This window comes from Vitis riparia, chromosome 10 (genome assembly GCF_004353265.1).
Source record: "Vitis riparia cultivar Riparia Gloire de Montpellier isolate 1030 chromosome 10, EGFV_Vit.rip_1.0, whole genome shotgun sequence".
Lineage (NCBI taxonomy): Eukaryota > Viridiplantae > Streptophyta > Magnoliopsida > Vitales > Vitaceae > Vitis > Vitis riparia.
The window spans coordinates 14288393-14309105 of NC_048440.1; the positions used below are offsets into that span (position 1 = coordinate 14288393).

Consider the following 20713-nt stretch of genomic DNA (forward strand, 5'->3'; position numbering starts at 1 on the left):
AAGATCAACAAACATTTATAATTGAGATAAAAAAAAAATGATTTTATTATAATGTCAAAAATACCCTTATAGAGTTGAATTGCAAAATAGTATTCAAATTGTATAAAAGGAATTAATATTATGTAACAATAATTTATCATCCATGGTGCACCCTACTTATTATTTTTTTCTCCTTTGAGCTTTTAATTATCTAGTAATTTATTTTTTTTAAAAGGATAAAAAATAAATTAAATTCTTAGATACCTAGGCTGGTATACCCAAGGGTACTATTCAGGAACTTCTTAAGTCAAACAACTTCTTTTGCTGCTTTAGAAGTAGTAACATTATTGACTTCCATAGTGGAGTCAGCAATATAGATGAAATCTATTTGAATGGAAAATATTCTTAGATTGACTAATCTTTTGCCTCAACAAAATTTTATTTTGAATAATTAACTCTAATATCAATTAGTTAGCTAAGTAAATTAATTGCCCAATGTCAATACTAGGAAATGTTTTCAAAAATTGAAATAAGTCCTTCAATTCACTTGTCTCAACCTAATGTTATTTCAATAATTCTTTTCATGTGTCTCGCTCGAATTACCATAAGTTTGTCTACCATGTCAAATGTCATAATTATATGCATAGAATCCCAACTTAATTTCATTAAGTAACGGTTTGACATACATTTGTCAGATAATAAATTAAATGTCAAATTTATCTTAATTTACTTAATAAAGATTGATTGTTTATTAACTTTATCAAATTTATCTAAATACCATGAACCTTTTTTTAAGAGTCATTGAATAATTTCTAATTGGATTTCTACCATTTAAAGAGTGAAAAAAAAAATGCATTTTGTGGTAGGATCTACATGTAGATTCCACAAAAATTGTAGCAGCCATATGATCTTTAGAGTTGCCATTGTTTGTTACTTTATACTTTGCATATGGTGGATGATAATATCAAAGGTTCTTTATTACTATACTAAGAGATTGTTCTTGAAGCAAGTTAGATAAAACACATAGCCCATAATTGATTTCTATCAATTATGATCAATGTTGTTCTTATCAGTAATCTTATTTTTGTTCTTCCTGTATAAAACACCAAAATACTTTTACATACTCAACCATCTAGCTTAATTGTTACTTAAAAAATATGATCCTAGTGCAACACATTATGATAACCCATATCAAATAAAGAAAAAAGTTTATGATAATATATATGAATGTACTCCTCTTAACTATGTAAACATGTTTTAAATTCACGAGAGTCTTTTGCCCAAAGTGAATAATATTTATATGATTGAGATTAGGTTGTTACACACCTGTCCAAGCTTCTAACTTAATTTTTGTCAAAAGACACATGGCTAGTGTCATTTTACATTGTATTATGATTGTGAGCAAGTCATTGCACATATGTCCAAGCTTATAACTTAATTGTTGTCAAAAAACACATGACCAATGTCATTCCACCCTCCATATTGAACTTAATTGGTATCCTTTAATTGTTTTTGAAATACACCAATGATGTTCTATTATGCAAGATCACTGTCTTCAATAATTGCATACAATGCCATGGCTACATGAATAACTCAAAGTCGCCAGAAACCATACCAATATTACTTAAAGTAAAAGATTACAAAATAAACTTAAAACACAAGTTATTACTTAAAGCACAAGATTTTAAAATTGAAATTCAAAAACAAGTTATTACTTAAAGCTCAAGATTAAAAAATTCAACAACTTTATTCTCTGTAGCTCCAAACTTGAAGTCATGGGGAATGATAAATATCAATCTCATCATCAGTTTCTTCAACTGGTGGTCCATTGGCATCTGACATTGAAGAAGAAGCAGCAGCAGCAGCCTCTTTCTGCAACTCCTTGTGTCTTTCCTCCGCATCCCTCTTTAGTGCCTCGAGCTTGCCTTTCAGTTGCCGCAATTCATCCCAGCTGAGTCTATTGAAATAATCTTCTGATTTTTTATAGGCAGCATTAAGGAGCTTCCCTCGCTTCTTCTCAGCTTTCAATTGGTTTTCCACCTCATGTCTAGAAGCTTCATGTAGGAGATACTGGGCTTTAACTTCAGGGTTTTGGTTAAGAAACCGATTGAAAATGGTATCAACAGAAGGACTACCAAAAGAGTAAACATTATTTCCTTGAGGAGAAAAGACTACTATGGCTGTATTTGCACCATATAGCGTAGACAGCTTAGTTGCTTTCTTGAAAAGCTTTTGCTTACACTTGGAGAAGACAATATTTCGGTGCTCTAAGTTTTGTATGCGCTCAATTTTATCTTCTCTTTGACCCACGCTTCTTCCCATTGAGAACATCTGATAAACATAATACATATATGATGTAATTTCCTTCTAGACTTGTACTAATTTAAGTACCACTTTTGGATCTTAAGAAGGAACTCAAATTGTTAAAAAAATTAAAGCAAGGATGATACATAATTTGAAAGTGAACTACAAAAATTTTAATGATTGGATGCCACTCTTACTTTTGGATGTAATGGTATCTAGAACATGCATACAAGTTACAACAAATACATCAATAATTCAACAAGGTCATGAGATTGTGACCAACACACACAAAGAAAAAGGTAAATTAATTGTTAAATTAATGACTTAAAATTGAAATAAAATAACATATAAATCTTCAAGAGACTGAAAGCGAATAATTTTAAATTAATTTTTAATAGTTAAAAAGAGAATTTATATATGAAAGTTGCGAAATCTAGAGTTTTTAATGAGAAATGTAAGGACTGTCAAACCAACAAAAGAAATACCAAAATTGAGGTTGAGAAATAGAGAATACTTGTAAAAATTAAAGAAAATAACAAGAAAAAATTCTCTATCCAAGAGCAATATTAATGAAAGAATGGTAAAAACTAATAACAAAATCAATATACAAAATGTAAATTGATCGAGTAAATTAGGTTAATCAAAGTAAAGGAACACGAGTATGAAAGTTGATAATGTAAAAAACAAAGATCTGAGTTAATCATGGATACGTTAAAACTAGAGTCATTGGGTTACTAAAAATTTAAAGCATAAGAACACATAGCTTAAAAGTTAGAAAACATGAAAATTCAAGCTAGCATAAGAGAAATTCACAATAAAATAAAGATGATAACAGAGATGCTTACCTTGATCAAGTGTTGCAAAGAAAAAGAAGGTTTAAAATGACCTCGACACCTTACTACTAAGATGATTAGGGTTAAATAAGACAACAACAAGACTAAAAAGGAACTCTATATACAAGTAAAATAAGAAGATTTGTATTATTATAATATAAGAATAAAATGGAATATCATCATGTCAATTCATAAATTTTTAATGGTAAGAGAGATTTTACATTTAATTGTCCTTTCTAAGTTTACAAGACGTTAATTTGTCTTTCAAATTTTATTGTACTATTCTTTATCCATCATTCATAAAGTTTTATTTTTTGCTTTTTTTACTTTTAATAAGAAACCTTATTAGTGAAATCTTTGATGTTTTTTAAAATTCTTAATAGCGATCTTTACCATTTATTACACATTTTCTATAATGTTTTTGTCCAATTAATTCTAAATATATGTTTTTTCTTTTCATTCACAAAATCAAATTTGAAAATATAAAAAACATAATATTTTGTAAATTATTTAACTAATTTCTTTAATTAACTCCACCTTGTTAATCCAAATAGGCTTCTCAAGAGAAATTAAAAATAATACTTTTTTCAAATTCTATTTTTTCAATAAATACAACAATATGCTTGTTATATATATATATATATATATATATATATATATATATATATATATATATATATATATATATATATATATATATATATATATATATATATATTTCAACAATCAATTTCTAATAATGGACCTAAGGTCCATAAAAGATATAAAATTCGATGTTAACAAATTCAAAAAACTGAGTCCAAGTTTTTGAATTAGATTATTTATTAGAAAGGTACCACGGGATAGCACCCTACTCAACCCTAAAAAGGTCTTTTCTAAGCAAGTGAAGGGAGTTATAATAATTAATTAATTAATTATCAATATCAAGGTTAGAATGATACAAATAAATATACAACAAGATAATGATAGAAGCATATTACAAGAATACATAAGATAAATAATAAGAGAATTATAAAAATTGTTTTATTAACCTAATTAAAAAAAATGATTTGTTTATTTAAGAAGTTATAACACATTTTTAAAATCTTTTGAAACAAAATTATTTACATTAAAAACAACTTCAAATTTTATTTACAAAAAAGTTTCAATTTATTTTCAATAAGTGATTTGATTCAATTTTATTTGTATTTAATTTTTATTTTCAAGAAATTTATTTGCACTTATTATTATTAAATACAACTCCATAAAAAAAAAAAAGTTTCAATTTGATTTTATTGAAAAGAAAAAATATTTTATCCAACTTTGTTAAAATAAGATTTCCATAACTTCATTTACAAAAAGTATCCCAATTTTATTGTTGTTTTTAAAAAAAGAAATTTAAAATTTTTGCTTAAAAAATAAAGTTGTTATTTTGACAATTTTATCTAAAAGGATTGAATTTTACTTTACTTTTATTACAAAATGATTTTCCCAAATTTTTGTACAAAAATATCCCAATTCAATTTTATTTGGAAAAAAAGGGTGACATTTACAATTTTATTTATAGAAAAAAAAAATCTTTTAAAATTTTATTATAGAAAAGAATTTTGCCTTTTAAGACAAAGGATTTTTACAAATTTCTCAAAAAAAAAAAAAAAAAAAAGAACTTTGCTTAAATTTTATTTAAAAGGTTATATTTTTTTTTACAATTTTATTTTTTTTAAAAGAGAAATTTTCCTTTTAAAAAAGGTGTCATTTACAATTTTATTTATAGAAAAAAAGTCTTTTAAAATTTTATTTAAAAACATGATTTTTACAATTTTTTTAAATAAGGATTTTTTTTGCTTAACTTTATTACCAGAAAGATTTTTTTTTTTTTTACTTTATTTATAAGAAAATAATTTTGCCTTTTAAGATAAAGGATTTTTACAAGTTTCTCAAAATAAATAAATAAATAAATAAATAAAGAACTTTGCTTAAATTTTATTAAAAAGGTTTTTTTTTTTACAATTTTATTTTAAAAAAGAGAATTTTTCCTTTTAAGAAAATATTTTTACAATTTATCTAAAAATATAATTTTACTTAACTTTTATTTAAAAAAATAATTTCTTCACAATTTTACATGAAAAAAAAAAATTCCTTTTAAATTTTTTTTACAAGTTTATCTAAAAGAAATTTCCTTAACTTTTATTAAGAAAATATTTTTTTTATATAAATAGTCAAGAAAAAAATTACAAATTTATACACAAAAGATAGAAATTTTCTAATCCAATTTTTATTCAAAAAGGTTGTTTTACAAATTTTATTTGGAAAAAATTATTTACACAAATAATATTTCAATTCAATTTTATTTGAAAGAAAAGTGTTTTTTTATCCTTTTTATTTTGAAGAAATGATTTTTTATAATTTTATTTATAAAAGAATGTTCTAACTCAATTTTATTAGTTGAAAATGTTTTTTATTTGGAAAATGATTTTTTACAATTTTATTTAGAAAGGGTATTTCAATCACTCTTTTTGTTTTATTTTATTTACCAAAGTGATTTTTTTATTTGATTTTATTTAGAAAAGTTTATTGTTAAAAAAAGTTTCACATAAAAGGTTTCCTCTTTTTTTTTTTTTTTTTTAAGTTTTTTAAGTTTATTAAAAAAAAGATTTTAGCTTTTATTTTACTTAAAAAAAATTCAAATTTTATTTTATTTAACTAAAAAATACAATAGAATGAAACAAAAAAGAAACATAAAATATGCAACAAATATATGAATGACGTAAATAAAAGAATATGAAGGAATTGACATAAGCAAATTACAATAATATACAAAATAAATGATAAGAGAATTATACAAATTGTTTTATTAAACTGATTAAAAAAATTATTTATTTATTTAAAAAGTTTTTTAAAAATTTTGAAACTAAATTATTTACATTAAAAACAATTTCAAATTTTATTTACAAAAAATATTTCAATTTATTTTCAACAAGTGATTTGATTCAATTTTTATTAAAAAAAAAAAGGTTTTTTTTTTTTTTTTTTTTTTTTTTAAGTTTTAGTTAGAAAAAAAAAAGGTTTTTAAATTGAAATATTTCAATTCAAAAATGGATTCAATGACAAGGCTTCATTTGAGGTTAGATGATCATGATACCTGCTTTAGAGAGATTTAGGGCTAGCTTTGCATCATATCCTACATTCACTCTAAGAGAGCTTCAAGCCTCCTCAATCTTGATTATATATATATATTATACTTTATATTTTTGTGCATAATTTGCTATTTTTTTGATAAAAATGGTGAGATAATTAATAACTTTAAAAAAGGGAACTTAATTTTGGGGAAGTTTACTTAGTTAAGGGGATTACAGTGATGAGGGGAGATTTATTTCTCATATTTGGGGGAGATTCTTGGGAGAAATGCTTTTTATATTTGGGGAGGAGTATTTCATTTTTGGATTTAGGGGGAAGTTACGTGAAACAATGAAGGAAACTAAACCTAAGATATTAGGGAAAACCAAATTACATGTTGATCACATACTTTAAAAGTTTGAGAGAGACTCTTAACATGGATTTTTTTTGTAAAATATTTATTTTTGATGTATCGGACTCTTTTGAACTGTTTTAAACCGTAGAAGTTTGTTCTCATGGTCTTCCTTGTGTATATTCTAATTGGTAAAAACTAGTGGTTCTTCTTTTGAGACCAACTCCATCTTGCAAAGCTTCTCTTATGCTTCATTGAGTTGCATGTAATCTTATGTGTGTCTAATTGAACCTTGAAATTCGTTTCCTTATAGTACTGTGTTTCTTCTTCATTTTTAGTCAATGCATCAATCAAAAGCTTTCACTATCCTATTTTGCTTTCTTGACTATATTGAATCACATACATTGCTTTACCTTTAATATAGTTTTATGTGTGTGTGTGTATGCATGTTATAGGATTGAGAGATGCAATGCTTTTCCTCGAATCTTTTTAGATGACATTTGTTTCCTTATAGTACCGTGTTTCTTCTTCATTCTTAGTCAATGCATCAATCAAAAGCTTTCACTATCCTATTTTGCTTTCTTGACTATATTGAATCACATACATTGCTTTACCTTTAATATAGTTTTATGTGTGCGTGTGTGCATGTTATAGGATTGAGAGATGTAATGCTTTTCCTCAAATCTTTTTAGATGAACATTCTTGAAAGTTATGTAAACTTCGTTATGAGAGTTTGAGAAGGGGGTTTATGTAATGATGTTTTGTCACAAAATTGCCAAAGAAAGATTGTTAGGACAATGTGTCTACATTGTATATTGACAATTTTATTTCAATTTATTTTTCAGCTTATAAATCTTTTTAGATAGTCACTTACTCTTCATTAAAGATTTAAAATTGTTATTCATTCAATCGAAAGCTTACAGTTAAATTTAAAAAGGTTTGACTTGTGGTAAGTTAGGTGTTCAAAGGGTCTAAAGATCAATATAATTTTTAATGAATTAAAAAGCTTAAATTCATGTTTTGAAAAAGGTAGGGCTGCTCTAACGGTGGAAACAACGCTATCAAAGTTTTCATCTTTTATGTTTAAAAAACACGGGGAAAATAATTTATTATAATTTATAATTGTTAATAATTAAAAAATAAATAGATGATAAAAAGTCTAATCTAGAAGTTATGAATTTTTAAAAAACATTAAAAGTATTTTATTATTGAGTGAAAACTTCTTGTTCATTTAACGAATTAAGTAATTTTATTTTTGATAAAAAAGTTAATTAATATGTGATAGAAGATGTTTATTCTAAATTTGGTTTTAAAAAACATTAAGAATTTCTTTTCTTATATTTGATTTTATTATAAAAATTAAATATAATTAAAATTAGTTAACAATTTATACAATTTTAAATTATTTAATCTTTTTATAAAAAGAGTTAAAATAAAGGAAATATGTTTAAATTAATCTATCAAAATAATTTATTAACTTTAATTTATTTTTATTTTTCTTATTTTTTTTTCATACTTTTCTTTAAAACAGAATCAAACATGACCTTAAAGTGAATTTGATCGTCTTTATATTTGAAGTAATATTAGTTAGATTGTTTTTTCTAAAAGTGACCTACAAATTATTTTAACCTTTTTAAAAAGTTGTTTTAAAATTTGCCTTAGTTTTCTTCAAAAGCTAGAAGTGCTTTTGTTTGTTATGCTTGTTTTAAAAATTGTTTTTAAGTTAAAAGAAAAAGTTTTTTAGTATTTTATAAAAATAGGGGTATTTGAAAAATTATTTTTAAAAACAGTTTTAAAAAATGAAAACAGAAATCTTCTTTGAATAAGTAATTTTTAAAAATAATTTTTCTATTTTGATTTTATAAAATCATTAAATCTTATTTGATTGAAGTTTATCTGTCCACTAAAAAATTGGCAAAAATATTATTATATAGAAAAAAGAAACTTGTCGAACATGACTTCTTAATACCAATTGAATCATTTTTTGAGGGAAGAGAAGAAAAAATATATCATGTTCAATTTTATTTGTTTTTATGACTATTTAAAAATGTCTTTATATATATTTTTTATTTAAAAAAAAACAAAAAATATCGATGGAATACTAGTTAATCACACAATTAAATAAGCTCTTAATATCAAGTATACGTGGAAAATAAAAGAGATCCATCTTTTATCAAACATGGTGAAGGGAACCTAAGTCAAATATGCATATGATATAGAAATTAGAATAAAATGAAAGACGTCCAAAAGACCTAAATGATTCGAATCTAGGCAAAAAAGCATCCAAAAGAATCCTCCGTAATTTCTCAACCCACGTGACGCTATAAGACACAGCCCCCACCGCCACCCTTAGACCACGGTCTCCTTTTTAATTTCTAACTTATAATAATTATCAACATACTAAATAAAAATAACACCTCTTTCCTTGAATATCCTCCGCTTCTCTGTTCATTTTTTAATACTCTCAATTATTTTACCCACACCCTTAAACTTCATGTTATTGATGATCCCATAACAATGAGTATCGAGTAAATTCATGATATTATTAGTGATAGGTTCGGATTTGAATCATGTACTATTTAATGAAACTGGTCAGGACCATTTTCACGGGTTTTATGGAAGAATATTTTTAGTACATTAATTTGAAAAATAAAAAATAACAAAAAAATAAAAAAGATATTTCACTTTTTCAAAAATCATATCCATTTTTAAATATTTGAGAATGTCCAAATTTTCACCCTCACTTATTATAAATGATGACAATGACATGTTTTTTGGTGTTCAAACTTTACGTCAAATACTTTATGAAAAAATTTGAAGGGTATTTTTTTGCATTGGACTTTATACCTACCATTTTGAAAGGGTGGAAAAAAACATGATTATTGGGATTGAATATTATTTTTATTTTTTGTTTATTTATTTAATATTAAATTGTAAAAAGAGGAAAGTGGTATATTTGGAGAAGATTTCGTTTATTATTTTAATTAATTTAATAAAATAGGGAAAGGAATGAGAAAAGTAGAATACGGAAAACCCCTCTTTCATATTCTCTTTCTACGCTTTCTCACTCTAGAAACGGAAGATCTGCCATGAAAGATACCCCCAAAGGATTTCACTTTCAAGCCGTACACTTCACAGTTCGAAACGTCAAAAGAAAAAAAAGAGCGTGTTTGTTGTGACTCATTCTCTCTCATCGTTTCCATTGAGAGAGAGAGATACAGAGTGAGAGATTGGTGGCTTCCTTGCTCTGGCGGTGCATGCTTGGTTAGAGACGATGTTTGAATTGAGAGACGGCAGTTGCTTTCCACGTGTCCTGGCGGCTGTCAATGTGGCTCTTGCCTGCATCGATGGTGTCGTTGGTCTTCTTGCATTCTTTCAGGTCTCTGTTGCCTTTTGATTTCTGTTTTCAGAAATGGGTTTTTGTTTTTTCAATTTGGGGAGTTTGATTTTGTGCGAAAAACCCACTTTTTTTGTCTGGGTTTTGGGCAGTGTGGAAGATGAGAAATGGGGTTTTCTTTACTTTGCTTTGAATGTTTGAGAGTTTTGAAATAGACATTTTGTGGTTTTGTAGGGAAGATTTATTGACGGTGGTTTACGGGTTTTCTTGGAATAATTCATTGTTTTCATGATTTTAGTGCACTAACCAGAACAAGAAAATGGATGGGATACTTGTGATATTTTGATGGATCCAAACATTACCATGAATCCGAAGCTACACTTTCAGTCTTCAGAGATGAAAATAGGTGTCCAATTGTGGTGAGAACTTCAAGTCCTAAGTGTTTTGATGGTTGAAGCTATGATTCTGACGAGTGGTATTCCCATTGCTTAGGACAAAGGCTTCAAAGAGCTTCCTGTGGAAGGGGATTTTTTAGTAATTGTTGGAGGTCTTCTTGGCGTGCTATAGAAAGTATCTAATCTGATCTCAGGTTGTAAGCGTCTTCTTAGGCATTTAGAGAAGGGTTCTTGTATTTAATATCTTGCATTGTAAGGATTGGATCAAGTGGAAGACTAATGTCTAGTTCATATCACACTTTAAAGGAGTTCTGGATTTTGGAGGGAATTGTGCCAGTGATGTTGGCAGGAACCATTCAAAACGATTTGAATGTTCCTGGTCTCTTAAGGCCTCAATCTTAACAAGAAAAAGAAAAGATTGGATACTGTCTACAATTATCATATTTAAATTTCTTGCAAGGCTGCATGCCTCTCATTAGGCTTAAATTATCAATATTTTGTGTGGGTTTATCAAATCAATTAATTTATTATCTTCTTCAATGCATGCTAATTGGTGGTTGTATATATGGGTTTGAGATGGTTAGAAACGTTGATAATTTTTTAATATTTATAAAGATCTTGGAAGTTCCTAATTTTTTTGTTAGGCAATAGTTATTTGAAGTTCCTAATTACTGTTCTTGTTCGTCTATTTGAAATGAGTCTAATTTGTTGCCGCTTTGTTGTACCAGTTAATAAGGATCCACTCAAGGAGTAGACAACTTGGTTGGACTCGCCAAAAAGTAAGAATCAGGTTCTTGAACCATTTTCTGTCCAAGACTTCTACTCTTATTTGTTATTCAAGTTAACCTCTTGGATGAAAATATGGAATTATCAATTTCTTGATTGATTAAAATTTGTATTCAGCTTTCACTTTGCTAAGATCAATGAATTTATTTCAGTTGCTCACCATTGCATTATGGACATAAGGTAGTAGGGTGTGTGAACATCTTATATTGCACTTTAAGTTCAAGGTGCCATTGGAGGTAAAAGTGAAGATGGTGAGAAAGTACATAATTGCCTAGGATTTAATGGAGGACATAGCTCTTGATTGAGTGGAATAGTAGATAATAATTCTTGTTACATATCCAAAGAGTTGGAATAAAAAATTTGTTGAGTTGAAATGAGACATCTTATTTTAGGGTCATCACATGGCCTTTGGGCTTTATCCCTTAGTGTCCATAATGCGTCATGGACCCTTTTCCTACATTCTGGCATGATATAGGTGCAAATTTTCTAATTTATTCGGGAAACCTACTTAACCATATCCTCTTGAATTTATCTTTTCCTTGTCTTTCTTATCCTTCATGACAGGCTCCTCTCTCTCTCTCTCTCTCTCTCTCTCTTTTATATATATAATGCATGTTAATGCTGTTGTTCTAGCTTTTACAAATGTGACATGCTTAAATAAATTTCTGTTTCATTTTCTTTTGGGTTATAAGCAGTAACTGGAATTGTTCCATGTTCATAGAATATATTCTACTTTCTTTCATTCCTTCATGTTCTGGAAGTTTAAGGACACTAACTGTTTAATGGTGCATATGTATCGGCATATATGCCTTTTTTCTTTTAATAATCATGGTTTGATTCTGTTATCAGATTATTCATAGGAATGCTAGCATGATCTTGATATGAATGAATTTTGGCTCACAGGTTTTTCATCTCATGATTGGATCTTCTAATGTGGGTAAGAAAATGATCTGCAATCTGGTATTACTCTTTGTGCTACATCTATTGATCTGTAATTCTTCTTATACTCTGCCCGTTGTCATGCTTATTAAAGTGTTAAGAGTCATCTATTTTTAACTTGTGATGAACTTTTTCCCATTTTATTGTTGCCTGCTTCAAGTGTTGGTTCTGGGATTGAATATGGGTGATTAGTTAATAAATACAGGTATTTTATGGTGCCATCATCTCTTGGGAAGTTCCACTTGGTACACTTGCAGTAGACGAGTGGCTGCAACAAAGGAAGAAGATAACCAAGTCGGATGCAAATGAAATGAGTAAAGGAAAGGGAGAAGTTGGCTCCATACTATTTTTGAAGGATTTATTCATTATTTAACAAATTTTGTTGGGATTAAACATATTGTCTCTATTAGTTCTCTCAATTGAGAAATGAGAACCATATAAAGAGTCCACTACTCCTTTATGAGGATTCTACTACTGCACTCAGTGACCCAGTAATTTTTATAATCATCAGCAGCTTATACATACATATGCAAAGGAATGGCGTTGCCCTTGTGCCACTGATGCATGACATGGTTTTCTTTTGTTTATAATTTTTTAGCTGGCTGGAGCAATTCCTATGTATGGAGATACAGGCATTTTCTTGTGTAATCAGCAATGGTTTGGTTGTTCAAAGATTATAACTAAAAATAGCAGGACATAAACTTTTTCCTTCTACCATGGTTCGTAAGATGATTTGGAAATCATCACTTTTCTCCAAATCATTACTACTACTCTTCATTATCTTGGGGAAGAAGTGAAGCTTTCCCTTCAAGCATAGTGTGGAATCCTTGGGTTCCTACAAAGGCGAGCTTCTTTGGTTGGAAAGCTTTATGAGGTAGGATTTTAATGATTAACCAACTCCAAAGGAGGGGATAGAATTTTCCGAACAGATGCTACATGTGTAAAGGTGGAAGAGGAGTGAGCTGATCGTTTGTTTATGCATTGCTCCAAGGTGAGAATTCTATGGTAGATGGTCTTTTCTCTTTTGCTGTGACTTGGGTTATAAACTCTTCGGTGAGAAGGACCACTTATGAGTTGGCATGGTTCTTTTTTGGGGAAGAAGAGTAAGAAAGCTTAGAAGATCGCTCCTGTGTGTATATTCTGGGTGTTATGGATGGAAAGAAATACAAGGTTGAAAAACTTATGTCTAGTAGGTTAACACCCAAAGGGGGCTAAATGGGTGATCTTTTAAAGATTTTGATATAAGGATTGAGATTTTTAACCCAAACTAAACCTGTGAGAGGGAATTAAGCCTTTTTAAATTAATTGAACCTTGATAGATTAAAGAGATCAATGGACGAAACAATCACATACAAGAGACAACAAATTTTATGTGGGAAACCTCCACACTAACTGTGGAAATAAAAAACCATGGGGTTTAAAACCTCAAATCAAGCATCCACTAATTGAAATCAAGATACACAAATTTACTTGATAACTTACCCTAAGACTTATTCTTTAGCATGTATATTGTGACCAATGTCTACGACGTAGCACTTCCAATGCTCTAGTGGATTCGCCTTAGCCTTTGAGGGGATGTAGGTCCTTTAGACAACTTGGAATTCGATAAATTGAATCGTTAAGAGATTTAGGAATGATAAGGCAAGTTAGGGTTTTTTCTCATGGAAGCATCAAACCCTAAAATGAGTTTGGGAAGGGTATTTATAGGTTCATAAACCCAAAGAATTAGAATAAAATTTTTTCATAAAAAATAAATCGAATTTTTTCAAAAAAGAGAATTGCCAGAATATGGTAGAATAGAACGAGTGCCCGAACTGACTTATCCATCACTTGAGTGCTCGAGTGGTGGTTCCAACGCTTGAGTGGTCCTATTTAACAAAACTTAAAATTAAAACGTTTTTACTCAAAACAATAATTATCTGATCCAATCCGTACCCTTTTTAAATACTAACTTGCCTCTATTAAACCTTTTTAGACTTACCTGTGACAATTTGGTTGAATGGTCAGCAACCTCGAGTCTTCAATGGAGAGTATGATAGAAATGGAATGAGCGCTCGAGTTGACTTATCCACCATTTAAGTGCTTGAGTTGACTTATCCACCGTTTGAGTGCTCGAGCGTGGTTCTAGTGCTTGAGTGGTCCTGTTTAACAAAACTTGAAATTAAAACATTTTTACTTAAAACAATAATTATCCAATCCAATCCGTACCCTTTTTAAGTACTAATTTGCCTCTATCAAATCTTTTCAAACTTACGTGTGACAATCTGGTTAAATGATCAGCAACCTCGAGTTTTCGGTAGAAAGTAAGTCCCTATCTAAAAGGTTTCTATGTTAGAATGAAAAAGAATAAAATTACCAACAACAAACTGAAGACATTATGCCCTAACAAAGGTCATTTGATGGCACAAAACAATAAGATCAAGTAATCAAATCTTCCTTTATGTCTACCTTTTTGGATTGGGTTAGAGTGTACATAAGTGACCATTCCATGACTGTGATAGGCCTTATTGATTAACTGATCTCAAAGTAGGTTGAGGGAGGGTGTTTTTGGTTCTCTCCTTTGTTTGCTTGCTTGATGGCACTCTTTGTATACACCATGTATACTTTGTTGCACCCTCTTTTAGGCACCTTGAATATATTCTCTATTTTGCCTAGAAAAAAAAAAAGAAAAGAAAAAAGAAAAGAAAAGAAAACATCACTTTTTTCAATCTCTTGATGTGGCTGTTAGGACAGCGTGAAGCCTGTAATTCTTGTACTTCAGCAACCAGTCCATCATGATATGATTCATATCTATAATATGGAAACAAGCACACAGCTCAGAATGTTGTTGACATTTTTATAATGAAAAGGCTCTGTTCATTCTTTATTTCCTAATTTCTTCAGGGCTTGATGTTTATCTATTTTTAATGCACTTATGAAAAGTTGCTAGCTGCAAACTTTATTTTTTGGATATCCATAATTGTTTAATCCCCTTTAAGATATCTGATGCTAAGTGCATCAATTGCAACCATTCAGAAGAGGTGAAATAGTTTTATTGGAGAATTGATGTTGGATCACCTCAAAAATCTCAAGCTTATGGTGGCAATACTTTACTAGTTTTTGCTAAAAGATACTGAGTCTGTCCAAAGCCCTTGAATGGGCTTAGAGAATGAGGAAGCATTAAGTTGCAATTGCACTAGGTACACTATATAGTCACCCATTAGAAGATGCATCCAATTTAGAGGCTACTGCTGTTGGTAGCTTAAGTTTCATTTAGAAGTTTTCCTTTCTGGCGAGTTTTGAATTGATTGTTGTTGCTTTATGTTTCCTTTTAATTTAATTTGATTCCTACCTTATTTAGGAAAGTATTTCATTGGGCTTATCATGTTTTGTGGATGTTATTAGTAGTTAGGTATTGAATCAAACATGCATAAGTTGGCTTAGATAAATTTTCTCCCATCAACTTCTGCCATATTTGCTTTCTACTTTGGATGCATGTAAAGTGTCCCTTTTTCTTACAAGTATCAACCAAAACACTATGGAACTAGATCCCAAATCCTTGAATGCTATGCTCCAAATAGAGATTTCAACAAAAATGGGTACAAGGAGACCAATACCTTCAAGTGGTGGTGACCATACATGAGAGAGTTTCTCAGCCAAAGTCTTGAATCTGCATGCAAGGTGCCAATCTAAGAATCTAAGGCTCAAAGGAGTGCTTGTGAAGGCTTCATTAATAAAGGCTCAAAGGGAGGAATAAGAGTACAACAACTCCCAAAGTGCATCTCTCTAAACATCCTTAAAATCCTCACATTTCTTTCCCATCAGATTGTCCATATCAAATTGAGTTCAACGATTGTCCATAAAACCCTATCTTTTTACTGCTGAAGCCTCTAAATGGAATGGTCAACATTTTTGCCACCCTACAAGGTGCAATCCCAATATATGCCAAAAACTCAAAGCAATTGGGCAATGAAGGAAATGATCATCAACATGCCACACACACATATACACACATGGATATCCTACTCCAAATATGTTATTCTTGTTGAAGTAAAAAGCCAATAGAAAAAAAAAAAAAAAGACACACCAGCACTCCACATCTAGGTCTTACTCTATCTCAAACTCAGATTAAGAAGAGTGCCCTTGAAATACAAATCAATCATAATAAACAATGCAGGAAAAGGGAAGAAACGGGAGAAAAAGGGGGAGATAGAGTGGTTGTAGATCAAGAATAGTCACTCCACTCCAATACATTTCCAAAGGAGGTAGGATTACTTTGATTCGGAGTACTTTGGCGAGTATGCCCATTTACTATATGTCTATGCTCTCTATGCCTAGAAAAGTCAGATTGAGGTTAGAGCGAATTAAGAGGGATTTCTTGTGGGGAGGTGGGGCTCTTGAGAGGAAGCCTCATCTTGTTAGGTGGGATTTGGTTTGCCTTGAGAAGTGTAATGGGGGGTTGGGGGTTAAGAGTCTTTCTATCCTCAATAAGGCTCTTTTGTGTAAATGGAGTTGGAGATTTGCTATTGAGAGAGAAGCTTTTTGGAACCAAGTGATTAGGGGAAAGTTTGGGGAGGAGCAAGGGGGATGGAGTTCAAAGGAAGCAAGGGAGGGTATGGTGTGGGTTGTGGAAAAATCTTAGGAAGGAATGGGAAGTTGTAAGGAGTAGGCTATTTTTTGTTGTGGGGAATGGGCAAAGGGTAAAATTTTGGAAAGATATTTGGTGTGGGGATGAACCTCTTTGTGTTTCTTTTCCTTCCTTATTTGCACTGGCTGTTTTCAAGGATGCTTGGGTTAAGGATGTGTGGAGGTGCAATGAGGGTGGGGGAAGTTTGAGCCCGCTTTTTTCTAGACCGTTTAATGATTGGGAGTTGGACGAGGTTTGCAGATTTTTTGTGGCCTTAAATGGGAAGCGAATTCAGCAAGCAGTGGATGATAGGGTGATTTGGAGAGAGACTAAATGTGGGAAGTTTTCAGTTAAGTCTCTTTACAAATCATTAGTATCAGGCCATCCAGTCTCCTTCCCTTCGTCGGCTATTTGGAAAGTCTCGGTGTTGCCTAGAGTGAGTTTTTTTGGGTGGGAAGCAACTTGGGGGAAGGCCCTTACCTTGGATCAGCTTCAAAAGAGAGGATGGTCTCTAGCGAACAAATGTTACCTTTGTCATAGGCACGAAGAATCAATAGATCACATTCTCCTCCACTGTGAAAAGGCAGGACTCTTTGGGCGTTGCTTTTCTCTATGTTCGGGGTGCAGTGGGTGCTGCCAGCCACTGTTAAGGAGATGCTTTTGGGGTGGAATAGGACTTTTGTGGGAAAGAAGAGGAAGGGTGTTTGGAGAGCAAGTCCTTTGTGCCTCTTTTGGACGGTTTGGAAGGCAAGGAACAAAGTTGCTTTTGAGGAAGAAGAGCTGTCAATTCAAAGGCTTAAGTTTTCTTTTGTTTATTTTCTTTGGTTGGAGACGAAATTGTCTATAAAAGATGGTCTTTCAACCTTAGTCGATTTTGTTGGTTGGGTGGCAACCCGTTAAGGGTGTGGGTAGGGAAGCTCCTTTGGCCTTGGCGTTCAGCTAGGGTGTGAGGGGTGTTTTTCTTTCTTGTATATTTAAGCCATTGCTTTGGTGGTTTTTTAATACAATCTCTTTACTTATCAAAAAAAAAGAATAGTCACTCCACTCCATAGATAGTGAACACAGATTCTGTCTTACTCTATCTCAAACTCAGATTAAGAAGAGCGCCCTTGAAATACAAATCAATCATAATAAAGAATGTTGGAAAAGGGAAGAAAAGGAGAAAAAGGGGGAGATAGAGTGGTTGTAGATCAAAGCTTAGTCACTCCACTCCATAGATAGTGAATACAGACTCTTTTGTCACTTTGAATTCTTTTTCGGGTTGGAAATGCGGGCTTCTGCTTATTCAAAATCCCAATCTGGTTTTAGGATGGGTCACATTCTTGGACTTGGGGGGACAAATTCCAGAAATTCCAATTGGCTGTGACTCTACATTTCCAATCCTTGTTAAAATATTTAAGTAAGAAAGTCCATTATCATATAATTTAATATATTACCTGACATTGTGAGTCCATGGATGATGAGGGGTGGTTAATATTTAGAGCAGAATGGGAATCTTTCATTCATTTAATCTCAGGATAATGGTTAATCTTGAGAAATTTAAAGTCACCTAACTTGTAATTTCAAATGGAGCTTCTGTTGGATATTGAGCTTCTCCTCTGTCGATTTTTTCCATGGTTCAAATCTTGATACACAGTGGAAAAGAAAACAGTTCATGGCTAAGATACACCTGATAGACTTAGGTTTATCTTCTCATTGATGACCCATTTATTTTGGTTTCCCTGGAAACTAAGTTCAAGGCTAAGATACACTTGTGTCATGGGTTAGCTTGTGCATAGAAAAAGACTCAATGATTCTAATTGATTTTATAGATTAGGTGGGATCTAGTTCAGGGAGGGAGTAATTATTTTCTATGTTCTCTCTCTTTACGGCAACGTCTTCTAGTACCTATTGTATACATCCTTTGTACCTTGGTATATAGCTTTCTTTTTTGATATTTGTGATATTTTCTTATTTACTTATCCCCCCCCCCCCCAAAAAAAAAAAAAAAAAAAAAACATCCACATCTTTTTTTTTTTCATAAAAAAAAAATTGGTAAACTATATTGATCTTCCAAATATACCATGAAGTTGTAAAACCATATGTTTTTTTGCTGTTCTTCCACATTAATATGTAATTGATGCTTTCATTTCACCTTTATCTTGAGCTCACTATTGGAATTAATTTCCTATCCTGGCAGGTTACTTCCTTTATTTTGTTTTAACTCTTGTGGCTACCTGTAAGGGTTGGCTATGCTGGTCGAATTCTTGTGGCTTTGTTCTCATGGGTAGGCATTTTTAAGAAGTAATTAAAATTTTATGTTTAGATGCTGGTATAAGGATTTAACAGCGTGAAGAACTGTGCTGTGCAGCCTGCCCCAAAATTTTGCTTCTTGCAGCATTTCTTCTACTTTTATCATTCTGGTATGTTTTTATTTGTTATAAGGAGTTTAGAAAATTTATTTTAAGAAAAGTATTTCTATGTAAGGAAATTTCTATGTTCTAACTTACCATCTGATCTACACATTTTTTTATCCCATCACAAAGTAGGTTTCACCATAAATTGCAATTAACTGTTTCTTGTAGCACATGCTGCTGGTATAGGGCTCTCTATTCCAAATAGATTGTGGGTCATGATTTAAATCAGATTCTATCTATTGGATTTTATGGACTGCATGTGTTGAATGTTCATTGAATAATTTCCTTTTACTTGTTGTAGGACAACAGATAAATCAGAGCTGTTAATCTTACTAAAGTAGAGTTATCAGATTTAGATGTACCATGTTAATCACATGCTCTTATTTATCCTGGACAATGCCACACCCAGAATTTCAGTTAGTTTTCCCACCAACATTTGGACCTGGTGCGACTTACTGATGTCTGTATACTGCATTTTTTATGTTTCAAAAAATCTGAAATTGAGGGTTTTCTGTGTAATTTATCTCTAGATTAGGATTATTTTCTCAAGTTGATATATTTTATTTTAAAGCTTTGGAAATCTGTGTTTGTGAGCTATACTATATGCTTTTATGGGGGGTGATTTTATAGGGTCGACCTTTGCCATCAGCCAGATGATGAAGATGATGAGGATGAAGAGTCTAGTTCTCAGGAAGCTTTGTTGGAAAAGACATTAAATTTGCCAAGCTCATCAAATAAAAATAGTCATAGAAAATGTTGCTCTCTCCGAGCCATCCATATTGGCAGCCGTCAAAAAATTGTCATTTTGGTATGGCAAAGATTAAAGTTTCATTCAAGTGTATCATACTTTCATGCATAATTGCTTTGGCACACACAATTGGACACAAACACTTTTTCTGCTTATGGATCATATAGACATCTTTTTCAAGTTGACATTTATACTGTACTTTTCCAGGTTATTGTGCTTATTTTTGTTTTAATGGTTACATTTGCCGTGCTAATCTGGATTGGAATGGGAAAGAATCTTATTGATTCATCAGTAGTGGCTCGGGTATGGACTTATTTCAAATTAGTTTTATTGTTGGCCATCTTGTGTTGGCATCTAGAATACCGTTTTTGGTTCATCATGCATTTGGATTTTGCACTCAGCATCAAGAAACAATAACATTTAATGGTGTCTATAATTTTTTTCTTATTTGTATTGTTGGCCTCTCGTCATTTCCTTTGTCCTATATTTGATGAGCCACCTTGTCTGGAACTTGTGAAACGAACATAAGAACAGGTCACATTCCTTGGCATTGTTTAATATTTCCTGAAAATTCACAAAGGGCAATTTGATCAAATAAAAGCCTTTAGATTCTTTTTCAAGAATTGCAACAAAAGTAATTCCCTCTTTTAGGGATTCCTTTATGCGAAATAATGCGTAGGAACATAATTTCTGGGAAATACTTATCTTGAGAGGCCTTTTTAACTCTTGAAGTAAGATAGAAATCCTACCCTGGATCCTTCTTTCTCAGAGTTACATTTCTCTTATTGTTGTTTATTCTCAATAGATCATCGAATTCTACTATTCTTGATTCTATAACATGCATTTTGATTCAACTGACATTTTGTAACTCACTGCTACATTAATCCTATTATATTCTAATTAGGATAGGTGGGATCATTGAATTCGCAGGACTCCTGCAAT

The 20713-nt window shown here is 30.8% G+C and overlaps 2 protein-coding genes across 2 annotated transcripts; one reads left to right on the forward strand and one right to left on the reverse strand.

Annotated features, from left to right (window-relative positions):
- Positions 1–1752: 1752 nt before the first annotated feature.
- On the reverse strand, positions 1753–2301 carry LOC117923118 (agamous-like MADS-box protein AGL62). Its single transcript, XM_034841361.1, has one exon. It carries the CDS (start codon positions 2299–2301, stop codon positions 1753–1755), a length of 549 nt encoding a protein of 182 aa, XP_034697252.1.
- A 7314-nt stretch (positions 2302–9615) lies between these two features.
- On the forward strand, positions 9616–20366 carry LOC117924209. The gene is made up of 7 exons (XM_034842792.1): positions 9616–9943; positions 11025–11075; positions 11986–12019; positions 18807–18893; positions 18978–19029; positions 19654–19831; positions 19979–20366. The coding sequence occupies exons 1-7, from the start codon at positions 9839–9841 to the stop codon at positions 20186–20188; spliced, it is 717 nt and encodes a 238-aa protein (XP_034698683.1). The 5' UTR covers positions 9616–9838; the 3' UTR covers positions 20189–20366.
- The last annotated feature ends 347 nt before the right edge of the window (positions 20367–20713 follow it).

Coding starts and splice junctions, on each gene's coding strand:
- LOC117924209 (XM_034842792.1), top strand. CDS start 9,839: ATGTTTGAATTGAGAGACGGCAGTTGCTTTCCACGTGTCCTGGCGGCT. Junction 12,020..18,806: donor GATTGGATCTTCTAATGTGG/GTAAGAAAATGA, acceptor CTATCCTGGCAG/GTTACTTCCTTTATTTTGTT. Junction 19,832..19,978: donor GTCAAAAAATTGTCATTTTG/GTATGGCAAAGA, acceptor GTACTTTTCCAG/GTTATTGTGCTTATTTTTGT.
- LOC117923118 (XM_034841361.1), bottom strand. CDS start 2,301: ATGGGAAGAAGCGTGGGTCAAAGAGAAGATAAAATTGAGCGCATACAA.